The following is an 18,503-nucleotide window of genomic DNA, read 5'->3' on the forward strand; positions in this document are numbered from 1 at the left end:
CGGGGAGGAGGCGGGGCAGGAGGGGCGGAGCCTCCGAGCCCCGCCTACCCCGAGGCCACCTAAGCGCCCCGCCCTGCTCGGTCCGGTCAGGCAGCCCTCAGGCCCCCCACAAAGCCTCTGGAGTCCGGCGCCGCGCCCCCGCGGCCGCGCAGTGCCCCCCTCAGTTCTACCTGGGAGGCCCCAGCCCAGCCTCACGCCATCGTCGCGCCATCCTATAGCTGAGCGCGACGCACGCGCTGCCCTCCTCTGCGCCCCTGTTTTGCTCCTCGCAGACCGACCCGCTGGGAGAGCCTCGGCATTGCCGGGCTCTGTGCGAGCGCCCCTCCACCACCTGATGCGCGCCAGACACCGACTCCCTTTCTCTTGCTGCAGGCTTCTCTCTGCCTCCTGTTCCGAAGCCCCTCATCTTCCCCCGGCCGTTCCCGGGCCCTCCAAGCTGTCTTAGGAGACAGGAAACTCGTTCTTCGAACTCCATTTTCTGTGTTAGAGCCCTACACGGCTCATTTTCACCTTGGGAACCCCCATTCGCTCTCCTTGATGGCCCTTCCCCAATTCTCCCCCAGATGCTGTAGGACCGACACCCCCGGGATTGCTAAAGTCAGTGCACAACTCTCCCTATTATCTGGGGAAACGAATCGGATCGCCCAGTTAACTTTGAATTTTTTCTCCGAAAAACCCTTTTGCAATTACTGATTTGCTCAGTCACCAGGCATTAACAAGCAACGTTCTCTTGTTGCTCTTTTTTCCCCCTCAGAATAATGTGAAAGTTTCTTTGTTTGGCAGCGTTCTTCCATTTGGAGTCTGTCAGGCTACCCTTGGCAGTCACAATAACCCTGAGCTGGAGCCCAGACAAAGGCGGGAGTTTGGAAGGATCCTAGGCCTGGTCCCTTCCTTTCCTAGGTATTTCATCCGGCCTTTGATGTGCTAACAGACTGCACAGAAGCAGGCCTCCACGGAGGAAGGGGTTGCCTCGTCCTAATCTGGCCCTTTTTCTGGTGGCAGGGGGAGGGGAGCAGAAGAAAGGATAGAGAGGGAAACAAATAATTAAAACCAAGCTGTGCACGCATCTGCAGCCCAGAGCAGTACTTTTCCACCAAGCGTTCTGTTGGCTTGCACATAATTTACTCCTCCCAACACGCAAGAGACTTGAGTAAAGATTGGCTTCCTACCTCAGAATTCTAAAAATTTCTGGCAAAAACTGCTTCCATCCCTGCCCCCCACATCTTCTTAAATCATTATAAAGTGTAATGAGCCAAACAATCTTTGTATCTATCGGGCCCACGCATTTTTCTCAGAGCTAAATTTGGGATTAGCTCAACCGGCCCCTCCAGATCTTTTGTCAAAACTCTTCAATTTAATCATGGGGAAACAGGCTCAAACTGAGGGCACTTGGCTATAGTTAGAATCTATCTCTTTTAACATGTATGACCAAGAAAATTTAGAAAGCTAATAAACTTACGAAAAATATTTTCATTTGCAACTAATATGAAAAAGGGTTAATATTTCTTTGAGAGCTCATTTGGATTGATAAAATGTGTAAGATTCTAGTCAATAAATGGGAAAAAATAGGAACAGGTAGTTCACAAAAGAGAGCACACCAGTGGTGAATAAGCATATGAAAAATGTTCAGTCTCATTAGTAACAAAAAGGAAAGCATGGAGATGCCACTATCACCTACTACTTTTCTACAGGAAAGATAAAAGGGAAAAAAAGGATAACACAGTATTGGCAAGAGAGTGGTGAAACTCCCATACACTGTTGGGTATAACCTTTCATTAGCCATAAAAATATTTTCTATGCATTAATCCCACTTTTAGAAATCTGTTCTTTGACCTAGTAATTCCATTTTTAGGAATCCATCCCAAGGAGACAGAAATGCAGACAAATATTTCATTACTAAGATGCTCAGCAGAGATTCATTTTTAATACAGAAAAACTGGAAACAACCTAAATGTCTGACTTCAAATAAAATGACTAATTAATGCACTTGAATTGTGACAAAACCATTAAAAGGCCATTCAAATATCATCATTGTGGAGTCCTAATTAGGGAAAGGGAATCAGGCTGGTGGGAGCATGAAATAGCAAAAAGAGAAAAGCAAATAAGCTACAAATCTCCCTTTCTTCATGATCCAAAATGCAGCCTTCCTGCGCAAACAACTCACAGTCTTCCCGTGCCCAGCTATCGCCAGACACCTGTAAGTTAGCTCATTGCAACCTTGGTATTATCAATATTACACAAAGACCTCTTCAACAGACAGCATAAACACCATCCTATAAAATTTCCAGCAAGCCTTCATCTCCTGGCAGTTGGCTCCTCTCTTGCAGGCTGCCCTTTGTCTCTCTGGCAACATATATTTTCCTACTTTCTCTAATAAATCTACCTTCTTTTAACTAAAGCTGTCTTGGTAAATTCTGTTACCCCTGTGCCACCGGCCCAGTCATCTCTCCCCCACAACAATCATGACATGGCAAAACGCTTGTGTTTTAATCTTGAGGGAAAAACAGGATACAACACTATATGCAGTATGAATTCAACTATGTCAAAAAATTCATAAAAGGAAGTGTGGAAGGAAACATGCTAAAATGTTAACTGTTGTGATTGTTGGTTTCTTCTTTATACCTTTCTACATCATCCACAATGGGCACATGTCACTTTTAACCTCAGGGGGAAAAATGGTTTATTATTTATTTTCTGAAAAAAATGTAGAATGATAATACATGTTCACTATAACAAACTTAAACAATACGTGAGCGTATAAAGTAAAAAATGAAACTCCTTTCTCCCTCTCCCAATTCCCCAAACAGTACTTAAATCAGGTCCATACATTAGCCGTTTGGCTTATATTCTTGCAGATATGCAACACACACACACACACACACACACACACACACACACACATATTTTGTTTTATAAAACTGGGGGAAATTTTATATAATAAAAGTTTTATCATTTTTTTCCAATAAAGAGAGACACAGAGTAAAAAACAAAACAAAAACCAAGCCGTTAGCTCCCCACCCAGATAACCCCTGCTGGAATGTTTTTTTCAAAGTAATATTTGTCTAAAGTTAGAAACTTCAAACTATGGGAAGATACAGAAGACAACTGTAGTCCCTCTCCTCACTCTTGATTCTCTTTCCTCAAAGGTAACCACTATTAAATCTGGGGAAAGTGTTTTCTTGGAGGGATGGCGAGGATTTATTATTCTCATTTATCATAGTCCAGTGTCTCTTCTGCTACACCTCTGTGTCCCCTTGGAGGATAATGGATTAAAGGAAGTCCTGCTTCACATGGAGGGTAGAAAACTTGTGCAACGTAAGACCTCAAGAAGTGATACAGTTTAAAAATATAAATGCTTGCAAACCAGATTTGATGTTCAATAAAGTGGGTTATTAGCTAACACTGCGATGTAGAGATTGTTGAAGAAAAGCATCCCATCATTCAGGCTCATGTCAGAATCAATGCTGAGTGGAATGGTCTCCTCCAGGGTGGCAGTTCTCAAGTTATCTGGAAATAAGCAAGAGTGCTCCTGAATAAAAAGCCCCCTTCAGAACATGAGGGTTGCCTTAATATGCTCTTTGGCTCCAAATCAATTCCTAAAGCTGATGTACTTGACCCAAGGACTACTTACTTCCCAAGATACATGTTAAGTCTTTTAGTGTTTTCAAACTTTCTGTCTCCTTTTAATTATTTTCAAAGGTTTTAAAGAGCTTTTAAAGAAAAACAGAACAATTGGCTGATTAGCTAGAAAATGTTTGGGAAATAATTCAGCTTTACTAGGAAGCAAATAAATCCAAAGGAACATAATAACAACGCACCATTTCTCATCATTCAAATGACTGGAGTGTTCTTTTTTCTCTTTTGTTTCTTGGAGCTTTTTAAGAATGGTAATACTTGGTGTTGGCAAGCACAGAGCAAAACAAGCACTCTGACACAATTGGCAAGAGTAAAATTGCTAGAATGCAAGATTCATTTTGTTCACCAATGTATTTCAAGCCCCAAGACCATGTCTGGCACATAGTAGGCACGCAATAAATATTTGTTGAACTTAATTATGTTGTAAAAGGGTTTAGGCTTTCTAGAAAGCCCTTTGGCAATATGCAATAAAAGCCTCAAACTATTCCTAGTCTGTGGCCAAGAAATCTAACTTCCAGGAATTTCCCCTAAAGAAGTGTTCAGAGACGTGAACAGAGATTTGTGTAGAAGAATCCCAAAGCATGATACATGATAGCAAAATCTGGAAACAGCCTAAGTATCCAAAGATGCTCTCCATCTCACTCAGAGTAAAAGCCCAAGTCCTTACAGCACCTACAAGGCCCTACAGGATCTGCAGTACTCTACCCACCCTTACCTTTAAGACATTAGGATCTCACCACTTTCTTCCCTGGTCACTCTACTCCAGCTACAGTGGCCTCCTTGCTGCCCTTTGAACAAGCAGCTGTATTTCCAATTCAGGGCCTCTGTACTTGTCATTCCATTTGTCTGGAATGCACTTCCCTAGACATTCTCATGGGTCATTCCCTCACTGCTTTCAAATCTCACAACACCCTCTTCCTACTCCTCATCCTCCTTCCCTGCTTCATTTTCCCTCATTGCATTTACTGCTTCCTAATATACAGTATCTTTTCTCATTTTTTAAATCTCTTCCAACTTGAACATAAGGTACACAAGAACAGAGGCTTTTGTCTATATTCTTCACTGTTATATTCCTTGTGCTTAGAATAGTGCCTGGCATGTAGTAGGTGCTCAATAAATATCTGTGGACTTGAGTTTGAGTATGGAAACCCATTATGTTAAATTCTCATGCACAGAAAAAAAAATCTGAAGGAAATGCACCTAAAAGTTAAGAGTTATCTCTGGGTTGTGAGATTATAGGTAATTTTAGGTAATTTTTGCTATCTTCTTTATCCAGTGAATACAAACTCCTTTTATTATTGTAACAAGCAATAAAAAGTTAAAAAATTTAAAGACTAGAAAACAAAATTCTACAGTTGCCAACTATGTCTTGAGTGATAGTGTATGGATCCACATTCTCAATTTCAGAGACTGGAGACTTCGTGCTGAGATTTTAAAGAGATCCCAAAGGAACCTGCCCATCTGCATCCACTCAGCCAACCTTGATTGAGCTCTAGCTCTATGCTAAATTCTGTGGTGAGCCTACAAAGTACTTTCCCTCAAAGAAGGAACTCACAGTCTAGCAAGGGGAGACAGATGGTCAAAAGGTTACAGATGCTGCGGTTGAGGTCTCCACATGGTAAGGGGGAGGTTGGCAAGGGATGGTGGGAGGTGTGATCTAGGAAGGTTTCATACAGGAAATGACACTGAGCTGAGTCTTAAAAATGTTCATGGCACCAGTTAGGCCTATCAGTAAAAAAAAAAAAAAAAAAGAGAAAAAGAAAAAAATTTCACCAAGTGGACAAGGAAGGGGATAAATTTTCTGAGGAACCAGTAGTTCTCAAACTTTAGTGAAGATCAGCATAATCTGGAGAAGGGGAAGGCACTTATTGAAATGTCCACTTCTAGGACCAGCCACCAAAGATTCTAATCTAGTAGGTCCAAGAGAAAGCCTGAGAATCTTTAGTAATAGCTGACACTGTTTGAGCACTTATTACTTGCCAGGCAATGTTCTAAGCCCTTTTGTAGATTAACTCGAGTACTCTTCCTAAAACACTGTGAGGCAGTTGGTTATATTATCCCATTTCACGGCTGAGGAAACAGGTACAGAAAAGTTAAGGAACTTGTCCACTGTCACACAGCTAGTAAGTGGAATGTCAGAATTCAAATATAGTCATTCTGGTTCCAACCTTGGCTGTTTACCATTAAGCTATTTGACCTGCATTCTAACATGTGAACAAGCACCCCAGGTGATTCCAATCCAGGTCAGAAACACTGGGATAGAAGAAGCAATCTGGGGCCGGGTGCGGTGGCTCATGCCTGTAATCCCAGTGCTTTGGGAGTCTGAGGTTGGTGGACTGCTTGAGCCCAGGAGTTTGAGACCAGCCTGGGCAACATTGTGAGACCCTGTCTCTACAAAAAAAATGCAAAAATGTGGTCGGTTGTGGTGGTACGTGCCTGTAGTCCCAGCTATGTGGGAGGATCACCTGAGCCCAGGAGGTCAAGGCTGCAGTGAGCCATGATCGTGCCACTGCACTCCAGCCTGGGCAACAGAGTGAGACCCTGTCTCAAAAAAAAAAAAAAAAAACATTCTGAACAAAGGTACAGAGGTGCAAAACACCATGTCCCATTCTAGGAAAACCCTCTAATGACTCCCCATTGTCAGTGAAATCAAGTCCAGAGTCTTTGGCATGGTTTACCCAACTGTGGTGTGATACCTACCCAGATTTCACCTCCCACCTCCACTTCAGGACCCACGCACTCATTCTCCCAGGTCCCCAACTGCTGAAAGTGTTGGTGACTGACAGCTTGCAACGAAATCCTCTTCCTGAGATTGCACTGGGGTAACGAGAGCTTTCTAGCCCAAAGTCACAGATCCTTCTTAGTGCAGCCTGTAGGTAATGAATGGCCAATACAGGGATATAAAGGCCTGTCTCCCTTTCTCCATCTAAGGAAAACTCTGAAGAGTCATACCAGGCTCAGAACTCCCTGTGGGATTGATGGAAGCTGCATTGTGACTGCACTGAAGCTCAGCTTCTCCTATCCTACTCCCTTGTCTTATATTTCAGGTGTCGATTCCAAGAGCACTCTTCAGTCAATTTTCTACATGGCAAACTCCATCACAGAGTCTCTTTCCCAGGCAACCCAGCCTTCCATGATCTGGCCTCAGATTACTTGTCCAGCTTTATGTCTTTATCTCTTTCTACTTTCTCCTTACCCTCAACACTCCAACCATAATGAAGCTAGGAATGATGTGGCCAATGTCGCAGCTAATGTGAGTGCTATGAACATTTTACATGTGATTCCATTTGTCTAGAATGCTCTTCCCCAGATGTTCTCATGGGTCATTCCTCTTCCTGCTTCAAATCTCGTTTATCTTACAAGCGAGGTTCTATTATCATCCTCTTTTCATAGATGAGAAAAACCAATGCATAGATAGGTTAAGCTACTTGTCCAAAGTCACACAATTAGTAAGAGGTAGTGCTGAGATTTAAACCCAGCAGTCTGGCCCCAGAGCCCATGCTTTACATGAGATCATTTTGCTTTTTCGAAGTGTCATGCTTATAGGAACATGGAGGTTGCAATTGGAGGGGTGGAGACTGGAGCAGGGACACCAGCCTTACCGCAGGAGAAAATGAAGACTTAAATCAGTGTTGGGATAGTGAGGACACAAATGCAAGGATACATGTGATAAATGTTAAGGAGTTGGATGGGACAGGACTTTGGATTCCTCCTCTATTTCTCCCATTCCTTCTACATCTGACTTATGCCCCCAATTTTTGCATGGGTGGATGGCATATCATTCATCAAAAGAAGATATATAGCAGGAGGAGCAAACTTGCAAAAAGGACATTGTATGCAAATGGGGGTTGTGTTTTAAAGTGTGGTTCATAAACCAGCAGCTTTGGCATCCGCTGGGAGCTTGTTGGAAATGCACGATCTTGGGCAGTATGCCAGACGTACTGAATCAGAATCTCCATTTTAACAAGTCCTCCAGATGATTCACATGCACATTAATGTTTGAAAAGCACGGGCAGAAGGAACATTCTGGTGGTGTTATCCAGTAATATGTCCAATCGGATATTTGGGTTTGGGGCTCAGGATGGAGGTCTGGACTGGAGGGATAAAGACAGGAGGTATCAGACTATGGGTGGTAGCTGAAACCACTGGCATTGAATTAGATCCCAAGGAGAATATAGGGCAGAGGTCTGTCTCTCTTCAAGGCTCATTGCACAATGTTCTAAGCCAAGGTTGAAAATTGTTAGCCTTGGTGACTACGGCTGGCTCGAACACATGTTTATTTGACCCTCACATTATTTTAATTTTTAAAATATTACATGTAAGCACTTAACCAATAGATTTTTACATAAAACCTGCATTTCTGACATAAAAATCTTCTCTTAAGAAATGAGAAGATCACTTTGGGAGGCCAAGGTGGGCAGATCACTTGAGGCCAGGAGTTCAAAACCAGCCTGGCCAACATCATGAAACCCTGTCTTTACTAAAAATACAAAAATTAACTGGGTGTGGCACGAGAATCACTTAAACCCAGGAGGCGGAGGTGGCAGTGAGCTGAGGTTGCGCCACTGCACTCCAGCCCCAGCCTGGGCGACACAGCAAGACTTTGTCTCCAAAAAATAAAAATAAAAAAAAATAAAAAAAAAGAGAGAGAGAGAGATCTGACATTATATCTCTGATTAGCAGCTGCCTCCTTTAGCAGGTACACCTAAAGAAGCCCCATTTCTCCCTGCTGTATCCCAAATGCTGAGAACAAGTATCAACTGTCTTTTATCACATTTACTCTGTTTTTGTTAAAGCAGAATTAAATGGATCATCAAAATTTCTTTGTACCTATGACTCTATCAAAAGTGGAAAATGAAAGATAGAGAACAGGGTTACTATTTCAAAATAAAAACAGGGCAAGAACACATTTCTTTGTGATTTCTGGCATATACTACATTGCCACACATCAACCAGACTTGCATTACTTACTCATATTACTGGCCTGGCATTTATAGGCAGGTTGCAGAGAGAAAAAGAGGGCCAAGATAGAGTCTTGGGGAAGATTAACATTGTAGGAATAAGTAGAGGAAGAGAAACCCACCAAGGAGATTGAGAATAAAAACCACAAGTGGTAGGAAAATGGCAGAATAGTGTGGTCCAATAGAAGCAAAGGGAGGAGACAGGGTTTCCAGGAGGGAGAGGTTTACAGTGCCAAGGGCTGTAAATGGATCAAGAAAGATGAAAACTAAGGTGTAAGTTGGACTAGACAGTTAGGAAGTCCTGGGTTACCTATGCCAGACTCTTTATTGTGGCATGAGAATGGTGAAAGTCTGGTTCCAGTGGCCTAGGGAGTGAGTGGAACATGAGGATTGAGGAGATCTATCTCTCAAAAAAGAAGTTTGAGAAGCTTGACTAAGGCAAAGGAGGTAGGGAAAAGAGAGAATTGGATTCCTTGGTTTGATTTTTGTTGTTCTGAAAACTGTCATAGACTTCAGTTGCAGCAAGGTAGGTAGTAATGCTTAGAGGTTGAAAGTACAGGACAGAGTGGGTACTTTTTTTTTTTTGAGATGGAGTTTTGCTCTTGTTGCCCAGGCTGGAGTGCAGTGGTGTGATCTCAGCTCACTGCAACCTCTGTCTCCTGGGTTCAAGCGATTCTTATGCCTCAGCCTCCGGAGTAGCTGGGATTACAGGTGCCCACCACCACTCCTGGCTAATTTTTGCAAATTCTTTAGTAGAGATGGGATTCCGCCATATTGGCCAGGCTGGTCTTGAACTCTTGACCTCAAGCGATCCACCCACCTTGGCCTCCCAAAGTGCAGGGATTACAGGCATGAGCCACCTCGCTCTGCCCAGAGTGGGTATTAATCAACCCTGTGGCATGGAATGAGACAAGAGAGGATGAAATCGAAAGAACAGGTGGAAGGATCATAGCTTCTCCTTTAAGAGGAGAAGGAGAGGGAATTCAAACCTGACAGTTTCAGTGTTTTCCATGAAGTAGGAGGCAAGGTCAACTGTGAGGGGAACAGATTGGGGAGAGAGGGGAAACAGCAAGGGCTTGAGTATTGGCCAAGGCTAATATTTTTACCATTCCCTCCATAGGGGCTTTTGGAAACAGGAAGAAACAGGAGAAATACAGGCATTATGTTGCCTAGGAAACACAGTGGTTTGCTAAAGCAATAGTATGTTCTTTCGAATCTTATTAACCCTTTCGTATCCATTGTAACCTCAAAGAGAGCTAACTGGTAAATAGGGATGGAAGTAGAGAGAATTTTGCTCCGTACAACACACAGTGGACATCCTCTTTAGCCTGAGGAAAATATGAGGGTATGAGTAGCCCTGGGACAGGAGACTTAAATAAAATAGGAGAGACCATCAAAGAAGTGGCAGGCAGTAAGGTGTCAAAGACATTCCCCTATTTCCTTGTGCTGGTATGCGACCCACACCACACACACACACACACACACACACACATACTCCATCCCTTTGCATGTATACAGGCACTATCCCACTTTCCCACCAATCAGAAATATCTAGAGTTAATACGTGGGAATTATCCTTTCCTTGATTTTTTTTTTGGTGTGGTAAGATAATCTAATTGAAAATGAATTGTCTTCTGTTTTTTCTGCCATATAAGTTCATCGCTAAACAAAATTTATCTTTCTCTCTCTTACTCTTGCCACAGAGGATGGCCAGGGCTTTGTGACAAGGAGATCTGAGCTTTACATATGCCAGGAAGAAAGTAGAGAGGACTTTGTTTCCAAAAAGTCTCTAGGTTATTGAGAGCTTTGAGCTGAACCAAGAGTTCGGTTCAAAGGTCTCTGAGGGTGGGGAGGAGTGGAGTGTGGATCAGCTACATGTCCCAGCCTAGGCACATATTGTGGTTGGGAGGCAGTGTCCCAGAGTGTCCAGGATCCATGCCCTGGTCCGCACACCCGCACCCATGACTCCCCAGGAGGGTGTAAATTCTATTGAGGAAGTCTTTCCCTCCAGACTCAGTTGTCCTCCCCAAGCTGATGCTGGTCCATCATTTTTAGTGACTTTAACATCAATGTGGATGACCCATCCCACACCATGACCTTCCACTTCCTTGACTTTCTTCACCTCTAACACTTTTTCCTCTAGCCCACATTAGCCACCCTCTCTTGGTCATACACTAGACCTTACAAAAGCCCAGCTCTGATTAAACCCAGCTGTTCCCCCATTTCCTAACTGCACATAAACAACTGAACATCGTAGTAGAAAGCACAGTACTCTACTTGCTGGTCTCCCTTGAAAAAAAACTTTGGAAAAGAATCAAAACGGTTTTATTCACAGATGACATGATTATCTATGTAGAAAATCCAACAAATTCTACAAATAAGCTACTAGAACGAATGAGTAAGTTAGCAAGGCTAAAGGAGACAAGATTGACATATAAATACCAATTTTATTTCTATATTCTAAATATTCAATAACAACGAACAATCAGAAATCAAAATGAAGAAAGAGACAATAACATCCACAACAACATTAAAACATCCACAACAACATATTAAACATGAAATAATTTGGGACAAAAAGTATATGATTATCTCTATGCAAATGCCCAGAAAATACAATCTAACATATAGTGACAGAAAGCAGGTCGTGGCTACCAGGGGATAATGAAGGAGGAAGAGCCCACCTCTCTATTCTTGCTTTCAGCTGATGATATTGCATTTCATTTCTTTAAGAAAATAGAAACAATTAGATGTAAACTATCATCTCCCTGCCACCAAACCCACCAAACCCTACCTGCAGCTGTATTCTCTGTATTCCTTCTCGGTACTGTGCAGAGAGTGTCTTTACTCCTGTCAAGGGCCTTCCCCTTGAACTCTGCATCTATTTGCCTAATTCTCAAAACCCTGGCTCCCATAGTTTATCTTCTTCTCTCCTTGATCGTACTTATGAGCAGATAAACATGCTTTAGTGTTTCTTCTCTTTTAAGACACCTTCCCCGGGGCCAGGCGCCGTGGCTCATGCCTGTAATCCCCGCACTTTGCGAGGCCGAGGCAGGCAGATCACTTGAGGTCAGGAATTTGAGACCAGCCTGGCCAACATGGTGAAAGCCTGTTCTCTACTAAAAATACAAAAATTAGCTGGGTGTGGTGGCACATGCCTGTAATCCCAGCTACTTGGGAGGCTGAGGCAGGAGGATCGCTTGAGCCTGGTAGGTGGAGGTTGTAGTGAAGCAAGAGTGTACCACTGCAGTACAGCCTGGGCGATGGGAGAGAAACCCTGTTTCAAAAAAACATAACAAAACAAAAACAAGCAAACAAAAAAACCAAAACCAAAACCAAAAACCTTTCCCTAACCCCAAATCTTCCTAGTAGCTACTCCCCTGCATTTTCTGTTTCCTGTGTATATAAACTTCTACAAAGGGTTGTCTATATGTATCATCTCCACATCCTTGCCTCCCATTCTCTCTTCCACTTACTCTACTGGGCTTTTGTCTGCATCACTCCTTCAATGCCATTCTTATTTATGTTCTGATTCCATGGACATTTTTGTAACTTTATCTTTGGACTCTGTCTCTCAAAGTACGCTCAGAGCACTTTGTACACAGAGTACAACATTTGATGGAGTTGATCACTACACCCTGAAATACTTTCCTTACTTAGTTTCTGAGATACATCCCACATCCTTTGATGGTTTTTCTCCTTTCTTATTCACTACTCATTCTCAGCTGCCCATACCATTTACACCTCCTTTGCCAGACTTTTAAATGTTGGAGTGCCCCAGATACGTCCTGGGCCAGCATCTGTTCTCATTCTCTGCTCAGGTGATCTCATTCAGTCCTAATGTTTTTCATATACTTAAGACTCACATATTTAAACTTTATATGAAAGACAAAAGGAAGGAGAAAAAAGCATAAAATAAACTTTTTACCCTGGTCTTACCCCTGGACTCCAGATCCTGTATACATTAGGCATACTTGACATCAATAGGTATCAGAATATTTACATGTCCTAAACATAACTTTTAATTTCATCCTTGTATTAGACGCTGTACAGTGGTGAGAAACAGAAACTGCTTAGTTATTTAGAGGAGAAAAGGATGGGACACAGGGAATTAAGAGCTTACAAAAATCAGTGAAAGGGTTGGAAGAACAGGCTATAGCCTCGGGCTGTAGGAATGACTACCAGGACTCTATCACTAAACAGGCCCATTGGGGTACTGTGACCTCTGCCCTCAGACAGAAAAGTGGGTCATCAGGAAGCCTCCGCTAGGATGACTGGCTTCAAGAATAGAGCAACGCCCAGGACCTCCCCGCCTGGGTCCTGCGCCAGAACCCGGCCTCGCCCTCGAGCTGCAGCCGGGCCTGGCCGCCTGCTGCGCCCGCTTGCGCCCAGGACTCGCGCCACTTCCTGCGGCTGTGAGCGCACCTCGGCTGCACGCCCGACATCTGGGCGCTGCACCACTGGAGCGTCTGGCTCACCCCTTTCTCGCGTGGCGCAACTCGCCTCTTCGAAGCTTCCTTCTTCCTATGCTGCCTGCGCGAGCCGCTGCCAGTCTACCCCGACTTGGCGGAGGTGGTGGGCTGTCACTGGTCATCGCCATCAAAGGCAACTGAAAGTTTCTTATCAAAAGAAATTTGGCTGGCACCCCCACAGTTCTACGAAATGAGAAGACTTGAAAACTTTGCCTCTCTGATTTGCACACATTTTGTTTGGATCTGGCATTAGAAGGACTGGAAAGGTGGCTGTCGATCACCTTGTTAACTGCTGATGGGATGCTCTAGCTTTTACCAGTGATGAGCTATACTTAGAAGATTCAGACTTTTTAGAAAATCTTTTCTCTGCTGAAAAAAAGGCTGAAGAAATCATGAAGGAAGGCAAGCAATTTCACTGGATAGTAATAATACAGTCGCCAGCTTTACGATACTCACGTGACTGTTCAAAGTGCAAACACGTTTATCCTAAGAACTCTGTAGTAAGAGTCATTTGTAGGGTGCTCATGCTTGTTTGTAAACTGGCCTACTTGAAGTCCTCGTGAATAACAAGGGTTGAATTTAAACTTGCTTGAAACTTAAGGAAGTGTGTGCCTATAAAAGTTATACGGCCGGGCGCGGTGGCTCACGCCTGTAATCCTAGCACTTTGGGAGGCCGAGGCGGGTGGATCACTTGAAGTCAAGAGTTCCAGACCATCCTGGCCAACATGGTGAAACCCCATCTCTACTAAAAATACAGAAATAAGCGGGGCGTCGTGGCGCACGCCTGTAATCCCAGCTACTGGGGAGGCTGAGGCAGGAGAATCGCTTGAATCCGCGAGACTGAGGTTGCAGTGAGCCGAGATTGCACCACTGCACTCCAGCCTGGGCGACAGAGGGAGATTCCATCTCAAAAAAAAAAAAAAAAAAAAAAAGTTATTATAATGCAGTGTTTCTTATTTCAGGGAGCTCTCTTGCTTGTTTTATTTATTTTTTTTAAAAGACATTTATTCAGCATCACGATAAGACTATCATAATTAGCAATCAACAGCATAGGTGCAAAAAAAAAAAATCTACATTAAAACCCTTTGTTAGAATGCTTTACACTTTCCACAGAACAGAAACTAAAATAACCTGTTATACAATTAATCACAAATACAGTTCTCGAGTTTTTTCCCATATACATGAGTATTTGTCTAAAACATGTCGTCTTTGTAGCAGCTAGGCTCTGCCACCACTGTGCTTGGCTGAGTTCACAAATCTGTTGTAACCTGTAGCTTCTCTGTCACTTCTCTGGCTCTCCTCTCCTGCTAAGCTCTGTTTCCTAATTAAAATCTTCTGCTACTGCCATAGCTACTGCTGCTACTGGAACCGCCATAGCCACCTTGGTTTCATGGTTTGGCAAAGTATTGGCCTCCACCATCATAGGGGCCAGAGCTTCTGCCTTCAAAATTTCCTCCCTTCATGGGTCCAGAATTTGAAGACTGATTGTTGTAATTGCCAAAATCAATGTAGCTTCCACCACCTGCAAAATTGCTTCCATCATTACCAAATCCATTACAGTCATCCCCACTGCCATCATATCCACCACCACCATGGCTGCCACCAAAGCCACCATGACCACTGAAGTTTCTTCCACGACTAAAGTTGTCATTCCCACCAAAACCACCTCCACAACCACCACCAAAGTTTCCAGAACCACTTCGTCCTCTTTGGCTGGATGAAGCACTCGCCATCTCTTGCTTTGACAGGACTTTCCTAACTTCACAGTTGTGGCCATTCACAGTATGGTATTTCTGAACCACAAGCTTATCCACGGAGTCATGGTCGTCAAAGGTTACAAAGGCAAAGCCCCTTTTCTTGCCACTGCCTCGGTCAGTCATGATTTCAGTCACTTCGATTTTTCCATACTGTTCAAAATAATCTATTAGGTGATGATGTTCTTCAGTGTCTTCTTTAATGCCACCAACAAATATATTTTTCACAGTTAAGTGGGCACCTGGTCTTTGAGAATCTTCTCTTGAGACTGCTCTCTTTGGTTCCACAACTCTTCCATCCACCTTGTGTGGCCTTGCATTCATGGCTGCATCTGCCTCCTCCACAGTGGCATATGCGAAAAACCCAAAGACCCTGGAGTGCTTGGTGTTTGGAACTCTCATTACCACACCGTCCAGGAGCGTTCCCCATTGCTCAAAATGACTCCTCAGGCTCTCATTGGTTGTTTCAAAGCTCAACACTCCAATGAAAAGCTTCCTCTGCCGGTTGGGCTCTTTAGGAGACTCTGACTTAGACATGAGGGCAGGGAAAAGAGAGACTTTAAGGATGCTTCTTCAGCGGCGTCCAAGGGCAGAAAGCCCCTTATTTTATTCTTTAAACCTTACAGTGTGCCACATGTATGAAGTTTGTAAAGTATTAATGATCTTGTTAACCAAAACAAGAAAAAAAATTTCACAAGGGTTCCCACTTCCGTATTGTTTTATTATCTCCAAAGTTTAAATAAGATGTTCTGCTGCTGCTGTTCTCAATGTCCACTGTTTTAGCATCTTCCCTGATGTGCTTTGGAAGTTGATCGATGAATTTCTTAGACTTTCTGTTGGAATTACTTTAAGGGTGTCTTATTAGATGGTGAAAATTAGACTGAGACACACTTCAAGTGACCATGTCATTGTTTTGTTTCTATGTCTTTAGCTTGATGATTAAGATACAATTCTTTTTAAAACCAAATGGCATTAGTCATGTTTCCCAAATTAGAAATCTATTTTAGTTAATATTTTAAAGAAACACGAAGCCATAACAAAAATCTTTATTGTTTTTACTCCTGAGTGTTAATGAATGTAAAGAGGTTACAGATGTAGTGTTTAATTAATGATGTTTATTTTTTCTACATTTAACATGAGTAATTTTTCATTGTCTTTAAAGAGGAATAATGTTTATTGATTAAAGGTGAAAAATGATAGTTAAGACACCAGTTCTGTGTCAAGATCTTTGACTGTATTATACATTGTACAATTGACTTCCTTTTTCATGAAATGCCTTAGTTTTCCTACTATAAAATAAAGACAATGATGAATTAAAAGAAAACAAAACAAAGGAATAGAACACCATAGCTGCAGCCCAGTGAAGCTGAGCCACTACCACTGCCACCATAAACTGACTCTCAACAACCATGAAACTAGAGACTGAGACATGGAAACACTGACTTAGGTTGCTACAATTATTGCAAAAGTCCCTTGACTACCATTTCTTTCTCCTCTGTCCCCTCCTCAAACATGCACATACACACACACACACACACACACACACTCCAGTCAACACATAACACTTGGTATGTGCGAAGCACTATTCCAAGTTCCATTCTTATTACTATTATTATACCATTTCACAGAGGAGTAAACTGAGATAGAGAGAGGTTAAGTAGCCTAAGATTACAGTTAGTGAGTTGTACGTGCTATTATCTGCCCTGCTCTTATCTCTGAACATTTCCTTGTCAGTTTTCATGTATCTAGAATTCTTCATGAACATATTTTTAATGACTATATAGGATGCTATCATATGTATTTACCACAATTTATTTGGCCATTCTCCTATCTTGCATATTTAGGTTTATTTCCAATTTTTCTTTATGAACAGCAACTGCAATGAGCACTCTGCATATAAATTGTTTTGCCTATTTTTGATCATTTTCTTAGGATACACTCCTTAAAATTCAACTATTGGGTCATAGGCTATGAAGATTCCTAAAAACAGTATTTGAGGGTTAGTAGTTGTGAATATTTTTAATCCACTTGAATATATTAATAGGCATACCAACCGGTAATATGCAAGAGTGCTCATCTCATTGTGCCCTCCACACTTAAACCGGGCATTTTCATCTTTCCAAGTTTTTGCTGTAAGTATGCTGCATGCAATATTGGCATACTCATACTAAAAATGTGTTCATTGTTTTTCTGAAATTCCAACTTAACTGTGTATCCTGTATTTTATCCAGCAACCCTACTTGAGGTGGATGTCCAAACTCTCTTCTTTTTTGAGCTATTCCTCCATTGTGAGCCTGGAAAACAAGGCTGAGGCCTCCTACTGTGGAAACTAAGGGAAGCACATATTCCCTCTCCACAAGCCCTGAGTGGTTAGGGAGCCCATTGGGGACCCAGTCTCTTACTGAAGACTTTGGATCTTGAGAGGTTTATACAAAAAGTGGCCATTTTGAATTCATTCATAGAAACTGCATCTAGCACACCGGAACGTCAAATCAGTGGAGTCCAGATGTAGCAGTGTTTTGTGGTGGTGGTGTGTAGAGGTGGTGAAGGTGGTTGTTGCCAGGAGTGACATACCAACCAAGCTGGTCCTATGGCAAATCTTGACTGGGGTCCTCCCATGATTCCTGACCATTTCTTTATCCTGGTTTACCTGCCTTTCTGTTGATTCTGTGAAATGTATTTGCTAAATTCAGCCAGAGTCAGTTTCTGTCATTTGTAACCAAGAGCCCTGACATTTATAAATACAAGCCCAGATGGGCTGGAGAAAATTTGAAATCATGATATTTCCAAACTCCTTTTGTATTCCTAAAATTGGAATTTTAAAAATTCTCCTCACCAAATGACTGTTGTTCAAGGGAAAGGGATTTGGCATTTTCCAAAATAAGCACTAGATGGCGCTGTGAGGTAATATGTTCTTGATTATGTCGTTGCCCAAATAATAAGGATTAAGATAATCAATAACACCATCACCAAGGATACTGTCAACAAGAATAGCCAAAATTAATTGAGTGCCTCATATGTGCCAGAAACTCTTCTACATGTTTTATGGAGTTGTAAACCAAAAATAAAATTCTAACCCCTCAACCAACTGATGGGCCCTCCCCGTGGCTAAGTGCATTCCAGAGTTAAGTTGAAAAACTAGTTCGGGCCATGACGGGAAGTCAGACATACTTCATTATACCCTTCTCCGTTTTGGAATTCAGGCACAGCTGACCAGCATTAATATCAACACAGAGACCTTAAGACTGATAGAGGCCAGGCGCAGTGGCTCACGCCTGTAATCCCAGCACTTTGGGAGTCCAAGGCAGGCGGATTACCTGCGGTCAGGAGTTCGAGACCAGCCTGACCAGCATGGTGAAATCCCATCTCTTCTAAATACAAAAAATTAGCTGGTGGAGTATGCCTGTAATCCTCCCAGGTAGCTGGATTACAGGTGGAGCATGCCTGTAGTCCCAGCTACTTGGGAGGCTGAGGCAGGAGAATCACTTGAACCCGGAGGTGGAGGTTGCAGTGAGCCAAGATTGTGCCACTGCACTTCAGCCTGGGAGACAAGAGCGAAACTCTGTTTAAAAAAAAAAAAAAAAGACTGATAGAGTAGACTCTTTAAGTTTGATAAGAAACATTTACAACTTATTCTCTCTGAAGCCTGCTACCTGGAGGCTCCATCTACATGACAAAAC

The 18,503-nt window shown here is 42.7% G+C and overlaps 1 protein-coding gene and 1 pseudogene across 1 annotated transcript; one reads left to right on the forward strand and one right to left on the reverse strand.

Annotated features, from left to right (window-relative positions):
- Positions 1–7,683: 7,683 nt before the first annotated feature.
- On the forward strand, positions 7,684–13,632 carry LOC103247394 (acyl-coenzyme A diphosphatase NUDT19-like; annotated as a pseudogene).
- An 825-nt stretch (positions 13,633–14,457) lies between these two features.
- Positions 14,458–15,360, reverse strand: LOC103247327 (heterogeneous nuclear ribonucleoprotein A1-like). The gene has a single exon (XM_037988863.2). It carries the CDS (start codon positions 15,358–15,360, stop codon positions 14,458–14,460), a length of 903 nt encoding a protein of 300 aa, XP_037844791.1.
- Between the last annotated feature and the right edge of the window lie 3,143 nt (positions 15,361–18,503).

The sequence above is a fragment of the Chlorocebus sabaeus genome, chromosome X (assembly GCF_047675955.1).
Source record: "Chlorocebus sabaeus isolate Y175 chromosome X, mChlSab1.0.hap1, whole genome shotgun sequence".
Classification (NCBI taxonomy): Eukaryota; Metazoa; Chordata; class Mammalia; order Primates; family Cercopithecidae; genus Chlorocebus; species Chlorocebus sabaeus.